Source organism: Hypanus sabinus, chromosome 13 (genome assembly GCF_030144855.1).
Source record: "Hypanus sabinus isolate sHypSab1 chromosome 13, sHypSab1.hap1, whole genome shotgun sequence".
Lineage (NCBI taxonomy): Eukaryota > Metazoa > Chordata > Chondrichthyes > Myliobatiformes > Dasyatidae > Hypanus > Hypanus sabinus.
Window position 1 is genome coordinate 63,796,016 of NC_082718.1, and position 26,480 is coordinate 63,822,495.

The following is a 26,480-nucleotide window of genomic DNA, read 5'->3' on the forward strand; positions in this document are numbered from 1 at the left end:
CCCTCCTTGGACACAGGACCATGATGCTTTCGCAGGGCTGGAACCCTTTCTAGGACACAGGGCCAGGATGCTTTCACAGGGCTGGGACTCTTTCTAGGACAGGGCAGGGATGCTTTCGGAGGGCCGTGACCCTTTCTAGGATAGGGCCAGGATGCTTTCACAGGGCCGGGACCCTCTCTAGGACACATGGCCAGGATGCATCTGCAGGGCCAGGCCCCTTCCTTGGACACAGGGCCAGAATGCTTTCGCAGGGCCATGACCCATTCTAGGACAGGGCGTGGATGCTTTCGCGGAGCCTGGACCCTTTCTAGGACACAGGGCCAGGATGCTTTCACAGGGCTGGGACCCTTTCTGTGACACAGGGCCAGGATGCTTTTGCAGGGCCGGGACCTTTTCTAGGACACAGGGCCAGGAGGCTTTCACAGGGCCGGGACCCTTTCTAGGACAGTGCAAGGATGCATTCGCAGGGCCGGGACCCTTTCTAGGTCACAGGGCCAGGATGCTTTCACAGGGCCGGGACCCTCTCTAGGACACATGGACAGGATGCATCTGCAGGGCCAGGCCCCTTCCTTGGACACAGGGCCAGAATGCTTTCGCAGGGCCATGACCCTTTCTAGGACACAAGGCCAGGATGCTTTCGCAGGGCTGGGACCCTTTCTAGGACAGGGCCAGGATGCTTTCACAGGGCCAGGACCCTTTCTACGACACAGGGCCAGGATGCTTTCGCAGGGCCGGGACCCTTTCTAGGACAGGGCAGGGATGCTTTCACAGGGCTGGGACCCTTTCTAGGACAGGGCAGGGATGCTTTCGCAGGGCTGGGTCTCTTTCTATGACACATGGCCAGAATGCATCCGCAGGGCCGGGACCCTTCCTTGGACACAGGGTCAGCATGCTTTCGCAGGGCAGGGACTCTTTCTAGGACACATGGCCAGGATGCATCCGCAGGACCGTGACCCTTTCTAGGACACAAGGCCAGGATGCTTTCGCAGGGCCGGGACCCTTTCTAGGACAGTGCCAGGATGCATTCGCAGGGCCAGGACCCTTTCTAGGACAGGGCAGGGATGCTTTCGGAGGGCCGTGACCCTTTCTAGGACAGTGCCAGGATGCTTTTGATGGGCAGGGTCTCTTTCTAGGACAGGGCCAGGATGCTTTCAAAGGGCCAGAACCCTCTCTAGGACACATGGCCAGGATGCATCTGCAGGGCCAGGCCCCTTCCTTGGACACAGGGCCAGAATGCTTTCGCAGGGCCATGACCCATTCTAGGACAGGGCGTGGATGCTTTCGCGGAGCCTGGACCCTTTCTAGGACACAGGGCCAGGATGCTTTCACAGGGCTGGGACCCTTTCTGTGACACAGGGCCAGGATGCTTTTGCAGGGCCGGGACCTTTTCTAGGACACAGGGCCAGGAGGCTTTCACAGGGCCGGGACCCTTTCTAGGACAGTGCAAGGATGCATTCGCAGGGCCGGGACCCTTTCTAGGTCACAGGGCCAGGATGCTTTCACAGGGCCGGGACCCTCTCTAGGACACATGGACAGGATGCATCTGCAGGGCCAGGCCCCTTCCTTGGACACAGGGCCAGAATGCTTTCGCAGGGCCATGACCCTTTCTAGGACACAAGGCCAGGATGCTTTCGCAGGGCCGGGACCCTTTCTAGGACAGTGCCAGGATGCATTCGCAGGGCCGGGACCCTTTCCTGGACACAGGGCCAGGATACTTTCACAGGGCTGGGACCCTTTCTGGGACACAGGGCCAGGATGCTTTTGCAGGGCCGGGACCTTTTCTAGGACACAGGGCCAGGAGGCTTTCACAGGGCCGGGACCCTTTCTAGGACAGTGCCAGGATGCATTCGCAGGGCCGGGACCCTTTCTGGGACACAGGGCCAGGAGGCTTTCACAGGGCCGTGACCCTTTCCAGGACACAGGACCAGGAGGCTTTCGCACGGCCATGACCCTTTCTAGGACACAGGGCCAGGATGCTTTTGCAGGGCCAGGACCTTTTCTAGGACACAGGACCAGGAGGCTTTCACAGGGCCGGGACCCTTTCTAGGACAGTGCCAGGATGCATTCGCAGGGCTGGGACCCTTTCTGGGACACAGGGCCAGGAGGCTTTCACAGGGCCGTGACCCTTTCCAGGACACAGGACCAGGAGGCTTTCGCACGGCCATGACCCTTTCTAGGACACAGGGCCAGGATGCTTTTGCAGGGCCGGGACCATTTCTGGGACACATGGCCAGGATGCTTCCACAGGGCCAGGAGCTTTCCTTGGACAGGGCCAGGATGCTTCCGCAGGGCCGGGTCCCCTCCTTGGACACAGGGCCAGGAACCTTTCACAGGGCCGGGACCGTTTCTAGGACACAGGGCCAGGATGCTTTCGCAGGGCCGGGACCCTTTCTAGGACACCGGGCCAGGATGCTTTCACAGGGCCGGGACCCTTCCTTGGACACAGCGCCAGGATGCTTTCACAGGGCCGGGACCCTTCCTGGGACACAGGGCCAGGATGCTTTCACATGGCCGGGACCCTTTGTAGGACACAGGGCCAGGATGCTATTGCAGGTCCAGGACCCTTCCTTGGACACAGGGCCAGGATGCTTTCGCAGGGCCGGGACCCTTTCTAGGACACCGGGCCAGGATGCTTTCACAGGGCTGGGACCCTTCCTTGGACACAGCGCCAGGATGCTTTCACAGGGCCGGGACCCTTTCTAGGACACAGGGCCAGGATGCTTTCGCAGTGCCGAGACCCTTTCTAGGACAGTTCCAGGTTGCTTTCACAGGGACGGGACCCCTCCTTGGACACAGGACCAGGATGCTTTCGCAGGGCTGGAACCCTTTCTAGGACACAGGGCCAGGATGCTTTCACAGGGCCGGGACCCTCTCTAGGACACATGGCCAGGATGCATCTGCAGGGCCAGGCCCCTTCCTTGGACACAGGGCCAGAATGCTTTCGCAGGGCCATGACCCTTTCTAGGACAGGGCGTGGATGCTTTCGCGGAGCCTGGACCCTTTCTAGGACACAGGGCCAGGATGCTTTCACAGGGCTGGGACCCTCTCTAGGACAGGGCCAGGATGCTTTCACAGGGCCAGGAGCCTTTCTAGGACACAGGGCCAGGATGCATCCGCAGGGCCGGGCCCCTTCCTTGGACACAGGGACAGGATGCTTTCGCAGGGCCATGACCCTTTCTAGGACACAGGACCAGGATACTTTCGCAGGGCTACTCTTTCTAGGACAAGGCCAGGATGCTTTCACAGGGTCGGGAGCCTTCCTTGGACACAGGGCCAGGAAGCTTTCACAGGGCCGGGACCCGTTCTAGGACACAGGGCCAGGATGCTTTCACAGGGCCGGGACCGTTTCTAGGACAGGGCAGGGATGCTTTCACAGGGCCGGGACCCTTTCTAGGACAGTGCCAGGATGCTTTTGATGGGCAGGGTCTCTTTCTAGGACAGGGCCAGGATGCTTTCAAAGGGCCAGAACCCTCTCTAGGACACATGGCCAGGATGCATCTGCAGGGCCGGGCCCCTTCCTTGGACACAGGGCCAGGATGCTTTCGCAGGGCCGGGACCCTTTCTAGGACAGTGCCAGGATGCATTCGCAGGGCCGGGACCCTTTCCTGGACACAGGGCCAGGATACTTTCACAGGGCTGGGACCCTTTCTGGGACACAGGGCCAGGATGCTTTTGCAGGGCCGGGACCTTTTCTAGGACACAGGGCCAGGAGGCTTTCACAGGGCCGGGACCCTTTCTAGGACAGTGCCAGGATGCATTCGCAGGGCCGGGACCCTTTCTGGGACACAGGGCCAGGAGGCTTTCACAGGGCCGGGACCCTTTCTAGGACAGTGCCAGGATGCTTTCGCAGGGCCGGGACCCTTTCAAGGACACAGGGCCAGGATGCTTTCACAGGACTGGGACCCTTTGTAGGACACAGGGCCCGGATGCTTTCGCAGGGCCATAAGACTTTCTAGGACACAAGGCCAGGATGCTTTCACAGGGCCGGGACCCTTTCTAGGACACAGGGCTAGGATGCTTTCACATGGCTGGGACCCTTTCTGGGACACAGGGCCAGGATGCTTTTGCAGGGCCGGGACCTTTTCTGGGACACCGGGCCAGGAGGCTTTCACAGGGCCGGGACCCTTTCTAGGACACAGGGCCCAGATGCTTTCGCAGGTCCGTAAGTCTTTCTAGGACACAAGGCCAGGATGCTTTCACAGGGCCGGGACCCTTTCTAGGACACAGGGCTAGGATGCTTTCACAGGGCCGGGACTCTTTCTAGGAAACACGGCCAGGATGCTTTCGCAGGGCCGTGACCCTTTCTAGGACACAGGACCAGGATACTTTCGCAGGGCTACTCTTTCTAGGACAGGGCCAGGATGCTTTCACAGGGTCGGGGGACACAGGGCCAGGAAGCTTTCACAGGGCCGGGACCTTTTCTTGGACACAAGGCCAGGATGCTTTCACAGGGCCGGGACCCTTTCTAGGACACAGGGCCAGGATGCTTTCACAGGGCCAGGACCCTTTCTAGGACAGGGCCAGGATGCTTTCACAGGGCCGGGACACTTTCTAGGACAGGGCCAGGATGCTTTCACAGGGCCGGGACCCTCTCTAGGACAGGGCCAGGATGCATTCACAGGGCCGGGACACTTTCTAGGACACAGGGCCAGGATGCTTTCACAGGGCCAGGAGCCTTTCTAGGACACAGGGCCAGGATGCTTTCGCAGGTCCGTGACCCTTTCTAGGACACAGGGCCAGGATGCTTTCGCAGGGCCGGGACCCTTTCTAGGACGCAGAGCCAGGAGGCTATTGCAGGGCCTTGACCATTTCTAGGACGCAGGGCCAGGATGCTTTTGCATGGCCGGGACCCTTTCTAGGACACAGGACCCGGATGTTTTTGCAGGACAGGGACCCTTCCTTGGACACAGGGCCAGGATGCTTTCACAGGGCCGGGACCCTTCCTTGAACACAGTACCAGGATGCTTTCGCAGGACTGGGATCCTTTCTAGGACACAGGGCCAGGATGCTTTCACAGGGCCGGGACCCTTTCTAGGACAGGGCAGGGATGCTTTCGGAGGGCCGTGACCCTTTCTAGGACAGGGCCGGGATGCTTTCGGAGGGTGCTGACCCTTTCTAGGACAGGGCAGGGATGCTTTCGGAGGGCCGTGATCCTTTCTAGGACACATGGCCAGGATGCATCCACAGGACCGTGACCCTTTCTAGGACACAAAGCCAGGATGCTTTCGCAGGGCCGGGACCCTTTCTAGGACAGGGCAGGGATGCTTTCACAGGGCTGGGACCCTTTCTAGGACAGGGCCGGGATGCTTTCGGAGGGCGCTGACCCTTTCTAGGACAGGGCAGGGATGCTTTCGGAGGGCCGTGATCCTTTCTAGGACAGGGCCAGGATGCTTTCACAGGTCAGGGACTCTTTCTAGGACACATGGCCAGGATGCATCTGCAGGGCCAGGCCCCTTCCTTGGACACAGGGCCAGAATGCTTTCGCAGGGCCATGACCCTTTCTAGGACAGGGCGTGGATGCTTTTGCAGGGCAGGGACTCTTTCTAGGACACATGGCCAGGATGCATCCGCAGGACCGACACCCTTTCTAGGACACAAAGCCAGGATGCTTTCGCAGGGCCGGGACCCTTTCTAGGACAGGGCAGGGATGCTTTCACAGGGCTGGGACCCTTTCTAGGACATGGCAGGGATGCTTTCGCAGGGCAGGTACTCTTTCTAGGACACATGGCCAGAATGCTTCCGCAGGGCCGGGCCCCTTCCTTGGGCACAGGGCCAGGATGCTTTCGCAGGGCCATGACCCTTTCTAGGACACATGGCCAGTATGCTTTCGCAGGGCCGTCACCCTTACTAGGACCTAGGGCCAGGAACCTTTCACATGGCCGGGACCCTTTCTAGGACACAGGGCCCGGATGTTTTTGCAGGACGGGGACCCTTCCTTGGACACAGGGCCAGGATGCTTTCAAAGGGCCGGGACCCTTCCTTGAACACAGGACCAGGATGCTTTCGCAGGGCTGTGACTCTCTCTAGGACAGGGCGTGGATGCTTTCACAGGGCAGGGACTCTTTCTGGGACACATGGCCAGGATGCATCTGCAGGACCGTGACCCTTTCTAGGACACAGGGCCAGGATGCTTTCACAGGGCCAGGACCCTTTCTAGGACAGGGCCAGGATGCTTTCACAGGGCCGGGACACTTTCTAGGACAGGGCCAGGATGCTTTCACAGGGCCGGGACCCTCTCTAGGACAGGGCCAGGATGCATTCACAGGGCCGGGACACTTTCTAGGACACAGGGCCAGGATGCTTTCACAGGGCCAGGAGCCTTTCTAGAACACAGGGCCAGGATGCTTTCGCAGGTCCGTGACCCTTTCTAGGACACAGGGCCAGGATGCTTTCGCAGGGCCGGGACCCTTTCTAGGACGCAGAGCCAGGAGGCTATTGCAGGGCCTTGACCATTTCTAGGACACAGGGCCAGGATGCTTTTGCATGGCCGGGACCCTTTCTAGGACACAGGGCCCGGATGTTTTTGCAGGACAGGGACCCTTCCTTGGACACAGGGCCAGGATGCTTTCACAGGGCCGGGACCCTTCCTTGAACACAGTACCAGGATGCTTTCGCAGGACTGGGATCCTTTCTAGGACACAGGGCCAGGATGCTTTCACAGGGCCGGGACCCTTTCTAGGACAGGGCAGGGATGCTTTCGGAGGGCCGTGACCCTTTCTAGGACAGGGCCGGGATGCTTTCAGAGGGCGCTGACCCTTTCTAGGACAGGGCAGGGATGCTTTCGGAGGGCCGTGATCCTTTCTAGGACACATGGCCAGGATGCATCCGCAGGACCGTGACCCTTTCTAGGACACAAAGCCAGGATGCTTTCGCAGGGCCGGGACCCTTTCTAGGACAGGGCAGGGATGCTTTCACAGGGCTGGGACCCTTTCTAGGACAGGGCCGGGATGCTTTCGGAGGGCGCTGACCCTTTCTAGGACAGGGCAGGGATGCTTTCGGAGGGCCGTGACCCTTTCTAGGACAGGGCCAGGATGCTTTCACAGGTCAGGGACTCTTTCTAGGACACATGGCCAGGATGCATCTGCAGGGCCAGGCCCCTTCCTTGGACACAGGGCCAGAATGCTTTCGCAGGGCCATGACCCTTTCTAGGACAGGGCGTGGATGCTTTTGCAGGGCAGGGACTCTTTCTAGGACACATGGCCAGAATGCTTCCGCAGGGCCGGGCCCCTTCCTTGGGCACAGGGCCAGGATGCTTTCGCAGGGCCATGACCCTTTCTAGGACACATGGCCAGTATGCTTTCGCAGGGCCGTCACCCTTACTAGGACCTAGGGCCAGGAACCTTTCACATGGCCGGGACCCTTTCTAGGACACAGGGCCCGGATGTTTTTGCAGGACGGGGACCCTTCCTTGGACACAGGGCCAGGATGCTTTCAAAGGGCCGGGACCCTTCCTTGAATACAGGACCAGGATGCTTTCGCAGGGCTGTGACTCTCTCTAGGACAGGGCGTGGATGCTTTCACAGGGCAGGGACTCTTTCTAGGACACATGGCCAGGATGCATCTGCAGGACCGTGACCCTTTCTAGGACACAAGGCCAGGATGCTTTCGCAGGGCTGGGACCCTTTCTAGGACAGGGCCAGGATGCTTTCACAGGGCCGGGACCCTTTCTAGGACACAGGGCCAGGATGCTTTCGCAGGGCCGGGACCCTTTCTAGAACAGGGCAGGGATGCTTTTACAGGGCTGGGACCCTTTCTAGGACAGGGCAGGGATGCTTTCGCAGGGCTGGGTCTCTTTCTGGGACACATGGCCAGAATGCATCCGCAGGGCCGGGACTCTTCCTTGGACACAGGGCCAGCATGCTTTCGCAGGGCAGGGACTCTTTCTAGGACACATGGCCAGGATGCATCCGCAGGACCGTGACCCTTTCTAGGACACAAGGCCAGGATGCTTTCGCAGGGCCGGGACCGTTTCTAGGACACAGGGCCAGGATGCTTTTGCAGGGCCGGGACCCTTTCTACGACAGGGTAGGGATGCTTTCACAGGGCCGGGACCCTTTCTAGGACACAGGGCCAGGAAGCTTTTGCACGGCCGGGACCCTTTCTAGGACACAGGGCCCGGATGTTTTCGCAGGACGGGGACCCTTCCTTGGACACAGGACCAGGATTCTTTCACAGGGCAGGGACCCTTCTTTGAACACAGGACCAGGATGCTTTCGCAGGACTGGGACCCTTTCTAGGACACAGGGCCAGGATGCATCCGCAGGGCCGGGCCCCTTCCTTGGACACAGGGACAGGATGCTTTCGCAGGGCCATGACCCTTTCTAGGACACAGGACCAGGATACTTTCGCAGGGCTACTCTTTCTAGGACAAGGCCAGGATGCTTTCACAGGGTCGGGAGCCTTCCTTGGACACAGGGCCAGGAAGCTTTCACAGGGCCGGGACCCGTTCTAGGACACAGGGCCAGGATGCTTTCACAGGGCCGGGACCGTTTCTAGGACAGGGCAGGGATGCTTTCACAGGGCCGGGACCCTTTCTAGGACAGTGCCAGGATGCTTTTGATGGGCAGGGTCTCTTTCTAGGACAGGGCCAGGATGCTTTCAAAGGGCCAGAACCCTCTCTAGGACACATGGCCAGGATGCATCTGCAGGGCCGGGCCCCTTCCTTGGACACAGGGCCAGGATGCTTTCGCAGGGCCGGGACCCTTTCTAGGACAGTGCCAGGATGCATTCGTAGGGCCGGGACCCTTTCCTGGACACAGGGCCAGGATACTTTCACAGGGCTGGGACCCTTTCTGGGACACAGGGCCAGGATGCTTTTGCAGGGCCGGGACCTTTTCTAGGACACAGGGCCAGGAGGCTTTCACAGGTCCGGGACCCTTTCTAGGACAGTGCCAGGATGCTTTCGCAGGGCCGGGACCCTTTCAAGGACACAGGGCCAGGATGCTTTCACAGGACTGGGACCCTTTGTAGGACACAGGGCCCGGATGCTTTCGCAGGGCCATAAGACTTTCTAGGACACAAGGCCAGGATGCTTTCACAGGGCCGGGACCCTTTCTAGGACACAGGGCTAGGATGCTTTCACATGGCTGGGACCCTTTCTGGGACACAGGGCCAGGATGCTTTTGCAGGGCCGGGACCTTTTCTGGGACACCGGGCCAGGAGGCTTTCACAGGGCCGGGACCCTTTCTAGGACACAGGGCCCAGATGCTTTCGCAGGTCCGTAAGTCTTTCTAGGACACAAGGCCAGGATGCTTTCACAGGGCCGGGACCCTTTCTAGGACACAGGGCTAGGATGCTTTCACAGGGCCGGGACTCTTTCTAGGAAACACGGCCAGGATGCTTTCGCAGGGCCATGACCCTTTCTGGGACACAGGGCCAGGATGCTTTCGCAGGGCCATGACCCTTTCTAGGACAGGGCGTGGATGCTTTCACAGGGCAGGGACTCTTTCTAGGACACATGGCCAGGATGCATCTGCAGGACCGTGACCCTTTCTAGTACACAAGGCCAGGATGCTTTCGCAGGGCCGGGACCCTTTCTAGGACAGGGCAGGGATGCTTTCACAGGGCCGGGACCCTTTCTAGGATGCAGAGCCAGGAGGCTATTGCAGGGCCTTGACCATTTCTAGGACACAGGGCCAGGATGCTTTTGCATGGCCGGGACCCTTTCTAGGACACAGGGCCCGGATGTTTTTGCAGGACAGGGACCCTTCCTTGGACACAGGGCCAGGATGCTTTCACAGGGCCGGGACCCTTCCTTGAACACAGTACCAGGATGCTTTCGCAGGACTGGGATCCTTTCTAGGACACAGGGCCAGGATGCTTTCACAGGGCCGGGACCCTTTCTAGGACAGGGCAGGGATGCTTTCGGAGGGCGCTGACCCTTTCTAGGACAGGGCAGGGATGCTTTCGGAGGGCCGTGACCCTTTCTAGGACAGGGCCAGGATGCTTTCACAGGTCAGGGACTCTTTCTAGGACACATGGCCAGGATGCATCTGCAGGGCCAGGCCCCTTCCTTGGACACAGGGCCAGAATGCTTTCGCAGGGCCATGACCCTTTCTAGGACAGGGCGTGGATGCTTTCGCAGGGCAGGGACTCTTTCTAGGACACATGGCCAGGATGCATCCACAGGACCGTGACCCTTTCTAGGACACAAAGCCAGGATGCTTTCGCAGGGCCGGGACCCTTTCTAGGACAGGGCAGGGATGCTTTCACAGGGCTGGGACCCTTTCTAGGACAGGGCCGGGATGCTTTCGGAGGGCGCTGACCCTTTCTAGGACAGGGCAGGGATGCTTTCGGAGGGCCGTGATCCTTTCTAGGACAGGGCCAGGATGCTTTCACAGGTCAGGGACTCTTTCTAGGACACATGGCCAGGATGCATTTGCAGGGCCAGGCCCCTTCCTTGGACACAGGGCCAGAATGCTTTCGCAGGGCCATGACCCTTTCTAGGACAGGGCGTGGATGCTTTTGCAGGGCAGGGACTCTTTCTAGGACACATGGCCAGGATGCATCCGCAGGACCGACACCCTTTCTAGGACACAAAGCCAGGATGCTTTCGCAGGGCCGGGACCCTTTCTAGGACAGGGCAGGGATGCTTTCACAGGGCTGGGACCCTTTCTAGGACATGGCAGGGATGCTTTCGCAGGGCAGGTACTCTTTCTAGGACACATGGCCAGAATGCTTCCGCAGGGCCGGGCCCCTTCCTTGGGCACAGGGCCAGGATGCTTTCGCAGGGCCATGACCCTTTCTAGGACACATGGCCAGTATGCTTTCGCAGGGCCGTCACCCTTACTAGGACCCAGGGCCAGGAACCTTTCACATGGCCGGGACCCTTTCTAGGACACAAGGCCACGATGCTTTCGCAGGGCCGGGACCCTTTCTAGGACACAGGGCCAGGATGCTTTCACAGGGCTGGGACCCTTTCTGGGACACAGTGCCAGGATGCTTTCACAGGGCAGGGACTCTTTCTAGGACACATGGCCAGGATGCATCTGCAGGACCGTGACCCTTTCTAGGACACAAGGCCAGGATGCTTTCGCAGGGCTGGGACCCTTTCTAGGACACAGGGCCAGGATGCTTTCGCAGGGCCGGGACCCTTTCTAGAACAGGGCAGGGATGCTTTTACAGGGCTGGGACCCTTTCTAGGACAGGGCAGGGATGCTTTCGCAGGGCTGGGACTCTTTCTAGGACACATGGCCAGGATGCATCCGCAGGACCGTGACCCTTTCTAGGACACAAGGCCAGGATGCTTTCGCAGGGCCGGGACCGTTTCTAGGACTCAGGGCCAGGCTGCTTTTGCAGGGCCGGGACCCTTTCTACGACAGGGTAGGGATGCTTTCACAGGGCCGGGACCCTTTCTAGGACACAGGGCCAGGAAGCTTTTGCACGGCCGGGACCCTTTCTAGGACACAGGGCCCGGATGTTTTCGCAGGACGGTGACCCTTCCTTGGACACAGGACCAGGATGCTTTCACAGGATTGGGACCCTTTCTAGGACACAGGGCCAGGATGCTTTCACAGGGCCGGGACCCTTTCTAGGACAGGGCAGGGATGCTTTCGGAGGGCCGTGACCCTTTCTAGGACAGTGCCAGGATGCTTTTGATGGGCAGGGTCTCTTTCTAGGACAGGGCCAGGATGCTTTCAAAGGGCCAGAACCCTCTCTAGGACACATGGCCAGAATGCATCTGCAGGGCCGGGCCCCTTCCTTGGACACAGGGCCTGGATGTTTTCTCAGGGCCGGGACCCTTTCTAGGACAGTGCCAGGATGCATTCGCAGGGCCGGGACCCTTTCTAGGACACAGGGCCAGGATGCTTTCACAGGGCTGGGACCCTTTCTAGGACACATGGCCAGGATGCATCTGCAGGACCGTGACCCTTTCTAGGACACAAGGCCAGGATGCTTTCGCAGGGCTGGGACCCTTTCTAGGACAGGGCCAGGATGCTTTCACAGGGCCGGGACCCTTTCTAGGACACAGGGCCAGGATGCTTTCGCAGGGCCGGGACCCTTTCTAGAACAGGGCAGGGATGCTTTTACAGGGCTGGGACCCTTTCTAGGACAGGGCAGGGATGCTTTCGCAGGGCTGGGTCTCTTTCTGGGACACATGGCCAGAATGCATCCGCAGGGCCGGGACTCTTCCTTGGACACAGGGCCAGCATGCTTTCGCAGGGCAGGGACTCTTTCTAGGACACATGGCCAGGATGCATCCGCAGGACCGTGACCCTTTCTAGGACACAAGGCCAGGATGCTTTCGCAGGGCCGGGACCGTTTCTAGGACACAGGGCCAGGATGCTTTTGCAGGGCCGGGACCCTTTCTACGACAGGGTAGGGATGCTTTCACAGGGCCGGGACCCTTTCTAGGACACAGGGCCAGGAAGCTTTTGCACGGCCGGGACCCTTTCTAGGACACAGGGCCCGGATGTTTTCGCAGGACGGGGACCCTTCCTTGGACACAGGACCAGGATTCTTTCACAGGGCAGGGACCCTTCTTTGAACACAGGACCAGGATGCTTTCGCAGGACTGGGACCCTTTCTAGGACACAGGGCCAGGATGCATCCGCAGGGCCGGGCCCCTTCCTTGGACACAGGGACAGGATGCTTTCGCAGGGCCATGACCCTTTCTAGGACACAGGACCAGGATACTTTCGCAGGGCTACTCTTTCTAGGACAAGGCCAGGATGCTTTCACAGGGTCGGGAGCCTTCCTTGGACACAGGGCCAGGAAGCTTTCACAGGGCCGGGACCCGTTCTAGGACACAGGGCCAGGATGCTTTCACAGGGCAGGGACCCTTCCTTGAACACAGGATCAGGATGCTTTCGCAGGACTGGGACCCTTTCTAGGACACAGGGCCAGGATGCTTTTGATGGGCAGGGTCTCTTTCTAGGACAGGGCCAGGATGCTTTCAAAGGGCCAGAACCCTCTCTAGGACACATGGCCAGGATGCATCTGCAGGGCCGGGCCCCTTCCTTGGACACAGGGCCAGGATGCTTTCGCAGGGCCGGGACCCTTTCTAGGACAGTGCCAGGATGCATTCGCAGGGCCGGGACCCTTTCCTGGACACAGGGCCAGGATACTTTCACAGGGCTGGGACCCTTTCTGGGACACAGGGCCAGGATGCTTTTGCAGGGCCGGGACCTTTTCTAGGACACAGGGCCAGGAGGCTTTCACAGGGCCGGGACCCTTTCTAGGACAGTGCCAGGATGCTTTCGCAGGGCCGGGACCCTTTCAAGGACACAGGGCCAGGATGCTTTCACAGGACTGGGACCCTTTGTAGGACACAGGGCCCGGATGCTTTCGCAGGGCCATAAGACTTTCTAGGACACAAGGCCAGGATGCTTTCACAGGGCCGGGACCCTTTCTAGGACACAGGGCTAGGATGCTTTCACATGGCTGGGACCCTTTCTGGGACACAGGGCCAGGATGCTTTTGCAGGGCCGGGACCTTTTCTGGGACACCGGGCCAGGAGGCTTTCACAGGGCCGGGACCCTTTCTAGGACACAGGACCCAGATGCTTTCGCAGGTCCGTAAGTCTTTCTAGGACACAAGGCCAGGATGCTTTCACAGGGCCGGGACCCTTTCTAGGACACAGGGCTAGGATGCTTTCACAGGGCCGGGACTCTTTCTAGGAAACACGGCCAGGATGCTTTCGCAGGGCCGTGACCCTTTCTAGGACACAGGACCAGGATACTTTCGCAGGGCTACTCTTTCTAGGACAGGGCCAGGATGCTTTCACAGGGTCGGGGGACACAGGGCCAGGAAGCTTTCACAGGGCCGGGACCTTTTCTTGGACACAAGGCCAGGATGCTTTCACAGGGCCGGGACCCTTTCTAGGACACAGGGCCAGGATGCTTTCACAGGGCCAGGACCCTTTCTAGGACAGGGCCAGGATGCTTTCACAGGGCCGGGACACTTTCTAGGACAGGGCCAGGATGCTTTCACAGGGCCGGGACCCTCTCTAGGACAGGGCCAGGATGCATTCACAGGGCCGGGACACTTTCTAGGACACAGGGCCAGGATGCTTTCACAGGGCCAGGAGCCTTTCTAGAACACAGGGCCAGGATGCTTTCGCAGGTCCGTGACCCTTTCTAGGACACAGGGCCAGGATGCTTTCGCAGGGCCGGGACCCTTTCTAGGACGCAGAGCCAGGAGGCTATTGCAGGGCCTTGACCATTTCTAGGACACAGGGCCAGGATGCTTTTGCATGGCCGGGACCCTTTCTAGGACACAGGGCCCGGATGTTTTTGCAGGACAGGGACCCTTCCTTGGACACAGGGCCAGGATGCTTTCACAGGGCCGGGACCCTTCCTTGAACACAGTACCAGGATGCTTTCGCAGGACTGGGATCCTTTCTAGGACACAGGGCCAGGATGCTTTCACAGGGCCGGGACCCTTTCTAGGACAGGGCAGGGATGCTTTCGGAGGGCGCTGACCCTTTCTAGGACAGGGCAGGGATGCTTTCGGAGGGCCGTGACCCTTTCTAGGACAGGGCCAGGATGCTTTCACAGGTCAGGGACTCTTTCTAGGACACATGGCCAGGATGCATCTGCAGGGCCAGGCCCCTTCCTTGGACACAGGGCCAGAATGCTTTCGCAGGGCCATGACCCTTTCTAGGACAGGGCGTGGATGCTTTCGCAGGGCAGGGACTCTTTCTAGGACACATGGCCAGGATGCATCCACAGGACCGTGACCCTTTCTAGGACACAAAGCCAGGATGCTTTCGCAGGGCCGGGACCCTTTCTAGGACAGGGCAGGGATGCTTTCACAGGGCTGGGACCCTTTCTAGGACAGGGCCGGGATGCTTTCGGAGGGCGCTGACCCTTTCTAGGACAGGGCAGGGATGCTTTCGGAGGGCCGTGATCCTTTCTAGGACAGGGCCAGGTTGCTTTCACAGGTCAGGGACTCTTTCTAGGACACATGGCCAGGATGCATTTGCAGGGCCAGGCCCCTTCCTTGGACACAGGGCCAGAATGCTTTCGCAGGGCCATGACCCTTTCTAGGACAGGGCGTGGATGCTTTTGCAGGGCAGGGACTCTTTCTAGGACACATGGCCAGGATGCATCCGCAGGACCGACACCCTTTCTAGGACACAAAGCCAGGATGCTTTCGCAGGGCCGGGACCCTTTCTAGGACAGGGCAGGGATGCTTTCACAGGGCTGGGACCCTTTCTAGGACATGGCAGGGATGCTTTCGCAGGGCAGGTACTCTTTCTAGGACACATGGCCAGAATGCTTCCGCAGGGCCGGGCCCCTTCCTTGGGCACAGGGCCAGGATGCTTTCGCAGGGCCATGACCCTTTCTAGGACACATGGCCAGTATGCTTTCGCAGGGCCGTCACCCTTACTAGGACCCAGGGCCAGGAACCTTTCACATGGCCGGGACCCTTTCTAGGACACAAGGCCACGATGCTTTCGCAGGGCCGGGACCCTTTCTAGGACACAGGGCCAGGATGCTTTCACAGGGCTTGGACCCTTTCTGGGACACAGTGCCAGGATGCTTTCACAGGGCAGGGACTCTTTCTAGGACACATGGCCAGGATGCATCTGCAGGACCGTGACCCTTTCTAGGACACAAGGCCAGGATGCTTTCGCAGGGCTGGGACCCTTTCTAGGACACAGGGCCAGGATGCTTTCGCAGGGCCGGGACCCTTTCTAGAACAGGGCAGGGATGCTTTTACAGGGCTGGGACCCTTTCTAGGACAGGGCAGGGATGCTTTCGCAGGGCTGGGACTCTTTCTAGGACACATGGCCAGGATGCATCCGCAGGACCGTGACCCTTTCTAGGACACAAGGCCAGGATGCTTTCGCAGGGCCGGGACCATTTCTAGGACTCAGGGCCAGGCTGCTTTTGCAGGGCCGGGACCCTTTCTACGACAGGGTAGGGATGCTTTCACAGGGCCGGGACCCTTTCTAGGACACAGGGCCAGGAAGCTTTTGCACGGCCGGGACCCTTTCTAGGACACAGGGCCCGGATGTTTTCGCAGGACGGGGACCCTTCCTTGGACACAGGACCAGGATGCTTTCACAGGATTGGGACCCTTTCTAGGACACAGGGCCAGGATGCTTTCACAGGGCCGGGACCCTTTCTAGGACAGGGCAGGGATGCTTTCGGAGGGCCGTGACCCTTTCTAGGACAGTGCCAGGATGCTTTTGATGGGCAGGGTCTCTTTCTAGGACAGGGCCAGGATGCTTTCAAAGGGCCAGAACCCTCTCTAGGACACATGGCCAGAATGCATCTGCAGGGCCGGGCCCCTTCCTTGGACACAGGGCCTGGATGTTTTCTCAGGGCCGGGACCCTTTCTAGGACAGTGCCAGGATGCTTTTGATGGGCAGGGTCTCTTTCTAGGACAGGGCCAGGATGCTTTCAAAGGGCCAGAACCCTCTCTAGGACACATGGCCAGAATGCATCTGCAGGGCCGGGCCCCTTCCTTGGACACAGGGCCTGGATGTTTTCTCAGGGCCGGGACCCTTTCTAGGACACAGGGCCAGGATGCTTTCACAGGGCTGGGACCCTTTCTAGGACACATGGCCAGAATGCTTCCGCAGGGCCGGGCCCCTTCCTTGGGCACAGGGCCAGGATGCTTTCGCAGGGCCATGACCCTTTCCTGGACACAGGGCCAGGATGCTTTCGCGGAGCCTCGACCCTTTCTAGGACACATGGCCAGGATGCTTTCGCAGGGCCGTCACCCTTTCTAGAACCCAGGGCCAGGAACCTTTCACAGGGCCGGGACCCTTTCTAGGACACAAGGCCACGATGCTTTCGCAGGGCTGGGACTCTTTCTTGGACAGGGCCAGGATGCTTTCACAGGGCCGGGCCCCTTCCTTGGACACAGGGCCAGGATGCTTTCGCAGGGCCATGACCCTTTCTAGGACAGGGCCAGGATGCTTTCGCAGGGCAGGGACTCTTTCTAGGACACATGGCCAGGATGCATCCGCAGGACCGTGACCCTTTCTAGGACACAAGGCCAGGATTCTTTCACAGGGCTGGGACCCTTTCTAGGACAGGGCAGGGATGCTTTCGCAGGGCTGGGTCTCTTTCTGGGACACATGGCCAGAATGCATCCGCAGGGCCGGGACTCTTCCTTGGACACAGGGCCAGCATGCTTTCGCAGGGCAGGGACTCTTTCTAGGACACATGGCCAGGATGCATCCGCAGGACCGTGACCCTTTCTAGGACACAAGGCCAGGATGCTTTCGCAGGGCCGGGACCCTTTCTAGGACAGGGCCAGGATGCTTTCACAGGGCCGGGACCCTTTCTAGGACACAGGGCCAGGATGCTTTTGCAGGGCCGGGACCCTTTCTAGGACAGGGTAGGGATGCTTTCACAGGGCTGGGACACTTTCTAGGACTCAGAGCCAGGAGGGTATCGCAGGGCCTTGACCCTTTCTAGGACTCAGGGCCAGGAAGCTTTTGCACGGCCGGGACCATTTCTAGGACACAGGGCCCGGATGTTTTCGCAGGACGGGGACCCTTCCTTGGACACAGGGCCAGGATGCTTTCACAGGGCAGGGACCCTTCCTTGAACACAGGATCAGGATGCTTTCGCAGGACTGGGACCCTTTCTAGGACACAGGGCCAGGATGCTTTTGATGGGCAGGGTCTCTTTCTAGGACAGGGCCAGGATGCTTTCAAAGGGCCAGAACCCTCTCTAGGACACATGGCCAGGATGCATCTGCAGGGCCGGGCCCCTTCCTTGGACACAGGGCCAGGATGCATTCGCAGGGTCGGGACCCTTTCTAGGACACAGGGCCAGGATGCTTTCACAGGGCTGGGACCCTTTCTGTGACACAGGGCCAGGATGCTTTTGCAGGGCCGGGACCTTTTCTAGGACACAGGGCCAGGAGGCTTTCACAGGGCCGGGACTCTTTCTAGGACAGTGCCAGGATGCATTCGCAGGGCCGGGACCCTTTCTAGGTCACAGGGCCAGGATGCTTTCACAGGGCCGGGACCCTCTCTAGGACACATGGACAGGATGCATCTGCAGGGCCAGGCCCCTTCCTTGGACACAGGGCCAGAATGCTTTCGCAGGGCCATGACCCTTTCTAGGACAGGGCGTGGATGCTTTCGCAGGGCTGTGACTCTCTCTAGGACAGGGCCAGGATGCTTTCGCAGGGCAGGGACTCTTTCTAGGACACAAGGCCAGGATGCATCCGTAGGACCGTGACCCTTTCTAGGACACAAGGCCAGGATGCTTTCGCAGGGCTGGGACCCTTTCTAGGACAGGGCCAGGATGCTTTCACAGGGCCAGGACCCTTTCTACGACACAGGGCCAGGATGCTTTCGCAGGGCCGGGACCCTTTCTAGGACAGGGCAGGGATGCTTTCACAGGGCTGGGACCCTTTCTAGGACAGGGCAGGGATGCTTTCGCAGGGCTGGGTCTCTTTCTATGACACATGGCCAGAATGCATCCGCAGGGCCGGGACCCTTCCTTGGACACAGGGCCAAGATGCTTTTGCAGGGCCGGGACCATTTCTGGGACACATGGCCAGGATGCTTCCACAGGGCCAGGAGCTTTCCTTGGACACAGGGCCAGGATGCTTCCGCAGGGCCGGGTCCCCTCCTTGGACACAGGGCCAGGAACCTTTCACAGGGCCGGGACCGTTTCTAGGACACAGGGCCAGGATGCTTTCGCAGGGCCGGGACCCTTTCTAGGACACAGGGCCAGGATGCTTCTGCAGGGCTGGGACCCTTCCTTGGACACAGGGCCAGGATGCTTTCACATGGCCGGGACCCTTTGTAGGACACAGGGCCAGGATGCTATTGCAGGTCCAGGACCCTTCCTTGGACACAGGGCCAGGATGCTTTCGCAGGGCCGGGACCCTTTCTAGGACACCGGGCCAGGATGCTTTCACAGGGCCGGGACCCTTCCTTGGACACAGGGCCTGGATGCTTCCGCAGGGCCGGGACCCTTCCTTGGACACAGCGCCAGGATGCTTTCACAGGGCCGGGACCCTTTCTAGGACACAGGGCCAGGATGCTTTCGCAGGGCTGGGACCCTTTCTAGGACACCGGGCCAGGATGCTTTCACAGGGCCGGGACCCTTCCTTGGACACAGGGCCAGGATGCTTCCGCAGGGCCGGGACCCTTCCTTGGACACAGCGCCAGGATGCTTTCACAGGGCCGGGACCCTTTCTAGGACACAGGGCCAGGATGCTTTCGCAGTGCCGAGACCCTTTCTAGGACAGTTCCAGGTTGCTTTCACAGGGACGGGACCCCTCCTTGGACACAGGACCAGGATGCTTTCGCAGGGCTGGAACCCTTTCTAGGACACAGGGCCAGGATGCTTTCACAGGGCTGGGACTCTTTCTAGGACAGGGCAGGGATGCTTTCGGAGGGCCGTGACCCTTTCTAGGACAGGGCCAGGATGCTTTCACAGGGCCGGGACCCTCTCTAGGACACATGGCCAGGATGCATCTGCAGGGCCAGGCCCCTTCCTTGGACACAGGGCCAGAATGCTTTCGCAGGGCCATGACCCTTTCTAGGACAGGGCGTGGATGCTTTCGCGGAGCCTGGACCCTTTCTAGGACACAGGGCCAGGATGCTTTCACAGGGCTGGGACCCTCTCTAGGACAGGGCCAGGATGCTTTCACAGGGCCAGGAGCCTTTCTAGGACACAGGGCCAGGATGCATCCGCAGGGCCGGGCCCCTTCCTTGGACACAGGGACAGGATGCTTTCGCAGGGCCATGACCCTTTCTAGGACACAGGACCAGGATACTTTCGCAGGGCTACTCTTTCTAGGACAAGGCCAGGATGCTTTCACAGGGTCGGGAGCCTTCCTTGGACACAGGGCCAGGAAGCTTTCACAGGGCCGGGACCCGTTCTAGGACACAGGGCCTGGATGCTTTCGCAGGACGGGGACCCTTCCTTGGACACAGGGCCCTGCTTTCACAGGGCAGGGACCCTTCATTGGACACAGGACCAGGTTGCTTTCGCAGTGCTGGGACCGTTTCTAGGACACAGGGCCAGGATGCTTTCACAGGGCCGGGACCCTTTCTAGGACACAGGGCCAGGATGCTTTCACAGGGCCGTGACCCTTTCTAGGACACAGGGCCAGGATGCTTTCACAGGGCCGTGACCCTTTCTAGGACAGGGCGTGGATGCTTTCGCAGGGCCGGGTCCCTTTCTAGGACACAGGGCCAGGATACTTTCGCAGGGCCGGGTCCCTTTCTAGGACACAGGGCCAGGATGCTTGCCGAAGGAACTGCCAAAGTAATCTGCCAAGGATTCGGATGTGGGCAATCCAGCACAGGATGAGGAATCTCCCGCACCAGGCTTGCTGAGGCACATAGATTGCAGAGCTGGGCTTCAGAAGGAAAGGGAACAGTCCAGCAGGGAATTCTTGGTCTGAGAGGTATTTATGTGCCAGCCCACAACAGGAATCAGGTGTCTCAATTAAGGCGCCCAACAGAACAAGGGAGAAAACAGGAAAACACGGAACAAGAATCGACGGACCAGAATGCCGACTTTACGGACCGGACCATGACATTGTCTCTGTCACCTCCCCTAGCTGAGCATTCTATGCACTCACTAGTCTCCATGTAAAAAACTTAACTCTGACATCCCCCTGCCCCCATACCTTCCTCCAATCAATTTAAAATTATGTCCCTCATTTTCGCAAATTCGACTCTGGGGAAAGGTCTCTGTCCCTCCGGTCAATCTTTGCCTCTTATCTTATTGCACATCTCTATCAAGTCATCTCCCTTTCTCCTTTGCTCCAAAGAGAAAAGCTCACTCAATCTTTCCTCATAATACATGCTCTCTAATCCAGGCAGCATCTTGGTAAATCTCTTCTGCATCCTCTGTAATGCTTCCACATCTTTTCTCTTAGTCTTTGGAATCTACCAAGAACTTGGAACTTTTGCCTTTGGCAGCCTGTTGCAAGCTTACTCCTGACTCAACCCAGAGGTTCCATTGAGGACGCTGACCTCCTACCTCCGCATTGAGATGATGCTCACAGTGCACTTCATATCTGACCCCTTCGCTTTACACCATCTAGCAAAGCCTTGTTCATTTAAATAGGGCCACTGAACTTAACGACTTCAATTCATGTTTCATTTGCATATTGAATTTTTTGTCAATCAAAAAAAAATAATTTGTGAAAAATATATTTAAATGTTTTCCAGTTTCTAAATGTTGCTAAACCCACTTTTTATCATCGCAGCAGAGAAGGCAATCTGTCTGGCTTTGTATGGCAACTGCTTAGCCCATGACTGCAAGGATACAGCTCAATACATCATGGAAGCCAGCTTCTTCTATGGACTCTTTCTGCAAGCAATAATCAAAGAGCACACCATCCTGGACATTCTCCTCTCCTCTCCAAACGGGCAGAAAATATGAAGCCTGAAAGCACGCACCACCAGGCTCAAGGACAGTTTCTATACCATTGTTATCAGACTCTTGAACAGACCTCTTGTAAAATAAGATGGACTCCTGATGTCACAATTTCCTCATGATTTTGCACCTTATTGTTTGCCTGCACTGCACCTTCTCTGTAGCTGTTCCACTTCATTCTGCATCGTCATTGTTTCACCTTGTTCTACCTCAATGCACTGTGTAACGATCTGATCTGTATGAACACCTGGACACCTACCATCAAGGTGTTCTATTGGTCAGGAAGTTTACAGGGACACAGGTAAGTGTGTGTGGGTGCAGCATTTTTCCCTTGTACTGATGTGATGACATGATCTGTGCAAATGTACGGAGAACAAAGCTTGTCATTGTACCTCGATACATTAATAAACCAATTCCAATTACTCCTGGTGTTTACTTCCTCAGTTTGTTTACTAATGCTTTACACCTACCTGCCGGCATGAACATTCAACTCACTGACCTTTGTTGATACCCCTGCCCCCCCCCTTACCCCCATCCCTATCTATTATTTTAGTCTAGTTCTCCTTCTCTTTCTTTCCCCCTCACTATAACCTCCTCCCAGCCCTACCTTTCTTTCTCCTTTATCTCCCATAATTCTCCACCTTCCCCCTAGCCCATTTCCCTCCAGCCTATCACTTCCCAGCTCTCTACTTCATCCCTCCCCCCACTTCTTATCCCCCCTTGACCATCCCATGTTACTTCACTCCTGATGAAGGGTTTCGGCCCGAAACGTCGTCACTACCTCCTCCCAAAGATGCTCTCTGGCCCGCTGAGTTCTGCCAGCATGTTGTGTTTTTAATTCATAGAGTCATAGGGCTCGGGCGTGTGTCGGTCGAATCAGCCTGGAGGCTCAGGTGCAGGGTGCAGGGCTGCCCGGCTGGGGGGGGGTGGGGAGACCTCACCGGTGTGCCGGCCCGGCTGGGGGGGGGGGGTTGGTGGCAGTGCCGGCCCGGCTGGGGGGGGGGGGGTTGGTGGCAGTGCCGGCCCGGCTGGGGGGGGTGGGGAGACCTCACGGATGTGCCGGCCCGGCTGGGGGGGGTGGGGAGACCTCACGGATGTGCCGGCCCGGCTGGGGGGGTGGGGAGACCTCACGGGTGTGCCAGCCCAGCTGGGGGGGGGGTGGGGAGACCTCACGGATGTGCCGGCCCGGCTGGGGGGGTGGGGAGACCTCACGGGTGTGCCAGCCCAGCTGGGGGGGGGGGTGGGGAGACCTCACGGATGTGCCGGCCCGGCTGGGGGGGGGGGGGGTTGGTGGCAGTGCCGGCCCGGCTGGGGGGGGGTGGGGAGACCTCACGGATGTGCCGGCCCGGCTGGGGGGTGGGGGGAGACCTCACAGGTGTGCCGGCCCGGCTGCTGGGAGGGTGGGGAGACCTCACGGATGTGCCAGCCCAGCTGGGGGGGGGGGGTGGGGAGACCTCACGGATGTGCCAGCCCGGCTGGGGGGGGGGGGGTTGGTGGCAGTGCCGGCCCGGCTGGGGGGGGGGGTTGGTGGCAGTGCCGGCCCGGCTGGGGGGGGGGGGGTTGGTGGCAGTGCCGGCCCGGCTGGGGGGGGGGTGGAGACCTCGGATGTGCCGGCCCGGCTGGGGGAGGGGGGTGGGGAGACCTCACGGATGTGCCGGCCCGGCTGGGGGGGTGGGGAGACCTCACGGATGTGCCGGCCCGGCTGGGGGGGGGGGTGGGGAGACCTCACGGATGTGCCGGCCCGGCTGGGGGGGGTGGTTGGTGGCAGTGCCGGCCCGGCTGGGGGGGGTGGGGAGACCTCACGGATGTGCCGGCCCGGCTGGGGGGGGGGGGTGGAGACCTCACGGATGTGCCGGCCCGGCTGGGGGGGTGGGGAGACCTCACGGATGTGCCGGCCCGGCTGGGGGGGGGGTGGGGAGACCTCACGAATGTGCCGGCCCGGCTGGGGGGGGGGTGGAGACCTCACGGATGTGCCGGCCCGGCTGGGGGGGGGGGTGGTGGCAGCGCTGGTCGGCTGCTGGGAGGGTGGGGAGACCTCACGGATGTGCCGGCCCGGCTGGGGGGGTGGTGGCAGTGCATGGCAGCTGCGCCTCTGACAGCATTGTCGCTCCAGTTGATTTCTGGATCAAATCTCAGTGACATTTATCGTGAAATTTCAGTGAAATATCATTTCTGGAGGTTATGGAGGAACAGCCATATAGTCGCACTGCCTTGTGTGTGCCTTGGGAAGGGCAGAGGCTAAGAGAGTAATCCCCTACAGAAGATCTGGAGTGAATGGGCATCACATTCTGGCAACTCCTGCAGCTGCACTGACACCAACTGTATTGGTTCTTCCTTTCTGTTGGACACTGCCAACAACGATCTCCAAAAGCCCTCACCCGGGCCCTTGGCATTATGGAGAGGACACTCCATCAATGTCGCAAGTTATCAGCACGACGCGGGAAGTGGCAGTTAGCGATTGCCATAGGGGCGACTTCTGACAGTGGGAGAGATCATTGCATCTCAATGGACAGCTACCACCTGCTTCAAGTTGGGCAGCCCCCAGCCAGGAAGGTGCTGTCCCGCCACTGCTCGCCTGTCTCACTGGGTCCATGGAGCTCAGAGTTCACCTCGCCAAGCAAACTGTGAGTCCGCACCGGGTAGAAGGATGAAAGCTAGGAAGGTGCCGGCTCTTCGCCCTGCAAACAGCAGTCATTGACAGGGAGCTCACTCGGCTGAACGTCAACTTTGCCTGCCTCCAGGAGACCTGTTTGGCGGGTAAAGTTTCCATCAGAGAGTCCAATTCCACCTTCTGTTGGCAGGGTCTCCTTCATGAGGACCCAAGGCAGTAAGGAGTTGGCTTTTCAGAAAGGAGCTCTATCATTGTAACTATGAAACCAGGAACAGGCGAAACAGAAAGGATCCGTGCTCTCCGCTCATCGTCGCTTTCTGGCCCTGTAAACCTCCTGAGCATTGATGCCCCAACACTTTGTTCTTCACCAAAGAGCAGCTCTACCAGGCTCTGGAGGAGGCAATATCTAGAATCCCAAGCACTGAGGGATTGTACCTGCTGGGAGACTTCAATGCCAGAGTTGGAGCTGACCACTTCTCACCTTGGCCATCATGGCATCGGTAATGGGAATGAAAATGGCCGGAGACTGCTAGAGCTGTGCTGCCATCATGGCATCGGTAATGGGAATGAAAATGGCCGGAGACTGCTAGAGCTGTGCTGCCATCATGGCATCGGTAATGGGAATGAAAATGGCCGGAGACTGCTAGAGCTGTGCTGCCATCATGGCATCGGTAATGGGAATGAAAATGGCCGGAGACTGCTAGAGCTGTGCTGCCATCATGGCATCGGTAATGGGAATGAAAATGGCCGGAGACTGCTAGAGCTGTGCTGCCATCATGGCATCGGTAATGGGAATGAAAATGGCCGGAGACTGCTAGAGCTGTGCTGCCATCATGGCATCGGTAATGGGAATGAAAATGGCCGGAGACTGCTAGAGCTGTGCTGCCATCATGGCATCGGTAATGGGAATGAAAATGGCCGGAGACTGCTAGAGCTGTGCTGCCATCATGGACTGTGCATCATCAACACATATTTTCAGTGTAAGGTCTTCCAGAGACATCGATGACACCATTGGCATCAGCTTGACCTTATCATCTCCAGGCACCGGGACCAGAACAGTGGCCTTGGCACTCGTAGCTACCACAGTGCAAACAGCGACACAGAGCACTCTCTTGTTGTCAGTGGAGTGGGGCTAGCCCCATCATTCCAACACCAAGGGCCGATCTCACATCAACACCTGCTGTACAGCCCCTCCGACAGAGTACAGCAATCACAGACGCCTTTGAAGATGCAATGAACAGTTCTGGTGACAGTACCTCTATTGACTGCAAGTGATCACAACTCCGTGATGCCATCTACAGCTCAGCCACAACAACATTTAGAAAATAGGAGCACAAGAATACAGACTGGTATGAAGCACACTGGGAAGAAATGGAGCAAGTGACTGAGACCATGAGAAACCCCCCACACCAGCTCACGTGCTGACCTCAGACCTGCTGGGAACAAACTGCCCAATGTTGTACAAACAACTACCGGCTGAACTTGTGCAGCTGTGGAAATGCAAGAGAGATGTTTGATGGCAACAAGTCAGCTACAGGCCCTTCAGTCACCAAGACAGCCTCAATGAACTGGGAAAATGGGGTAGTGATCACGGACCACAGCAAGCAGCTTGAACTTTGGCTAGAGCCCTACCTGGAGCTGTATGCAATCTGGAACATGATAACTGTTGCTGCCCTGGAGGCAATACCTAACTTACCAGTCACGGAAAGCCTAATGCATTGCCATTTATGGAGGAGCTCAGCAAAGTTATCAACTGTCTCACCAGTGGAAAAACCTCAGGGAAAGATGGAATTGCCCCTGAAGTCTTGAAGAGCAGGATGCCTGCCTTGCTGCATCATCTACACGAGCTTCTGTGTCTTTGTTGGGAGAAAGGCCACATAATGTGAGATTTCAACATGCAGGTCAAGTTGGAAATGGATCTCAAGAGTGTGAGTTTGTTGAGTACCTATGAGATGGCATTTCAGAGCAGTTTTTCTTTGATCAGCTACTAGGGGATCAGCTATACCAGATTAGGTGTTATGTAATAAACCAGAGGTGATTATGAAGTTTAAGGTAAAAGAAGCCTTAGGAGGCAGCAATATGATTGAGTTCAACTTGAAATTTGATAGGGAGAAAGTAAAATCTGACATAGCAGTATTTCAGCAAATTACAGGAAATTACAATGGTATGAGAGAGGAGTTGACCAAAGTAAATTGGACAGAGATGCTGGCAGGAATGACAGTGGAGCAACAATGGCGTGAGCTTCTGGGAAAAATGATGAAGGAGTGATATAGGGACATTAGAAAATGAGGCCAGAGAAACAATAATGGGACCAAGGAGATGGCAGAGGAACTAAATGAGTATTTTGCATCAGTCTTCACTGTGGAAGACACTAGCAGAGTGCCAGATGTTGAAAGGTGAGAGGGAAGAGAAGTGAGTGCAGTTACTATTACAATGAAGAAGCGGTAGAGATTGTGGAGGCATTAGTAATGATCTTTCAAAAATCATTGGACTCTGGCATGGTTCCAGAGGATTGGAAAATTGCAAATGTCACTCCACTCTTTAAGAAA

General features: G+C 58.3%; 1 protein-coding gene across 1 annotated transcript in view; it reads left to right on the forward strand.

The window, feature by feature from the left end:
* The window catches only part of LOC132403372 (uncharacterized), a 122,616-nt gene extending 101,290 nt beyond the window's left edge, over positions 1-21,326 (forward strand). Inside the window, exon 4 of the mRNA XM_059986789.1 lies at positions 21,151-21,326. Within this exon, the coding sequence (XP_059842772.1) occupies positions 21,151-21,326 (176 nt within the window). The remainder of the gene's footprint in view (positions 1-21,150) is intronic.
* Positions 21,327-26,480: the final 5,154 nt, after the last annotated feature.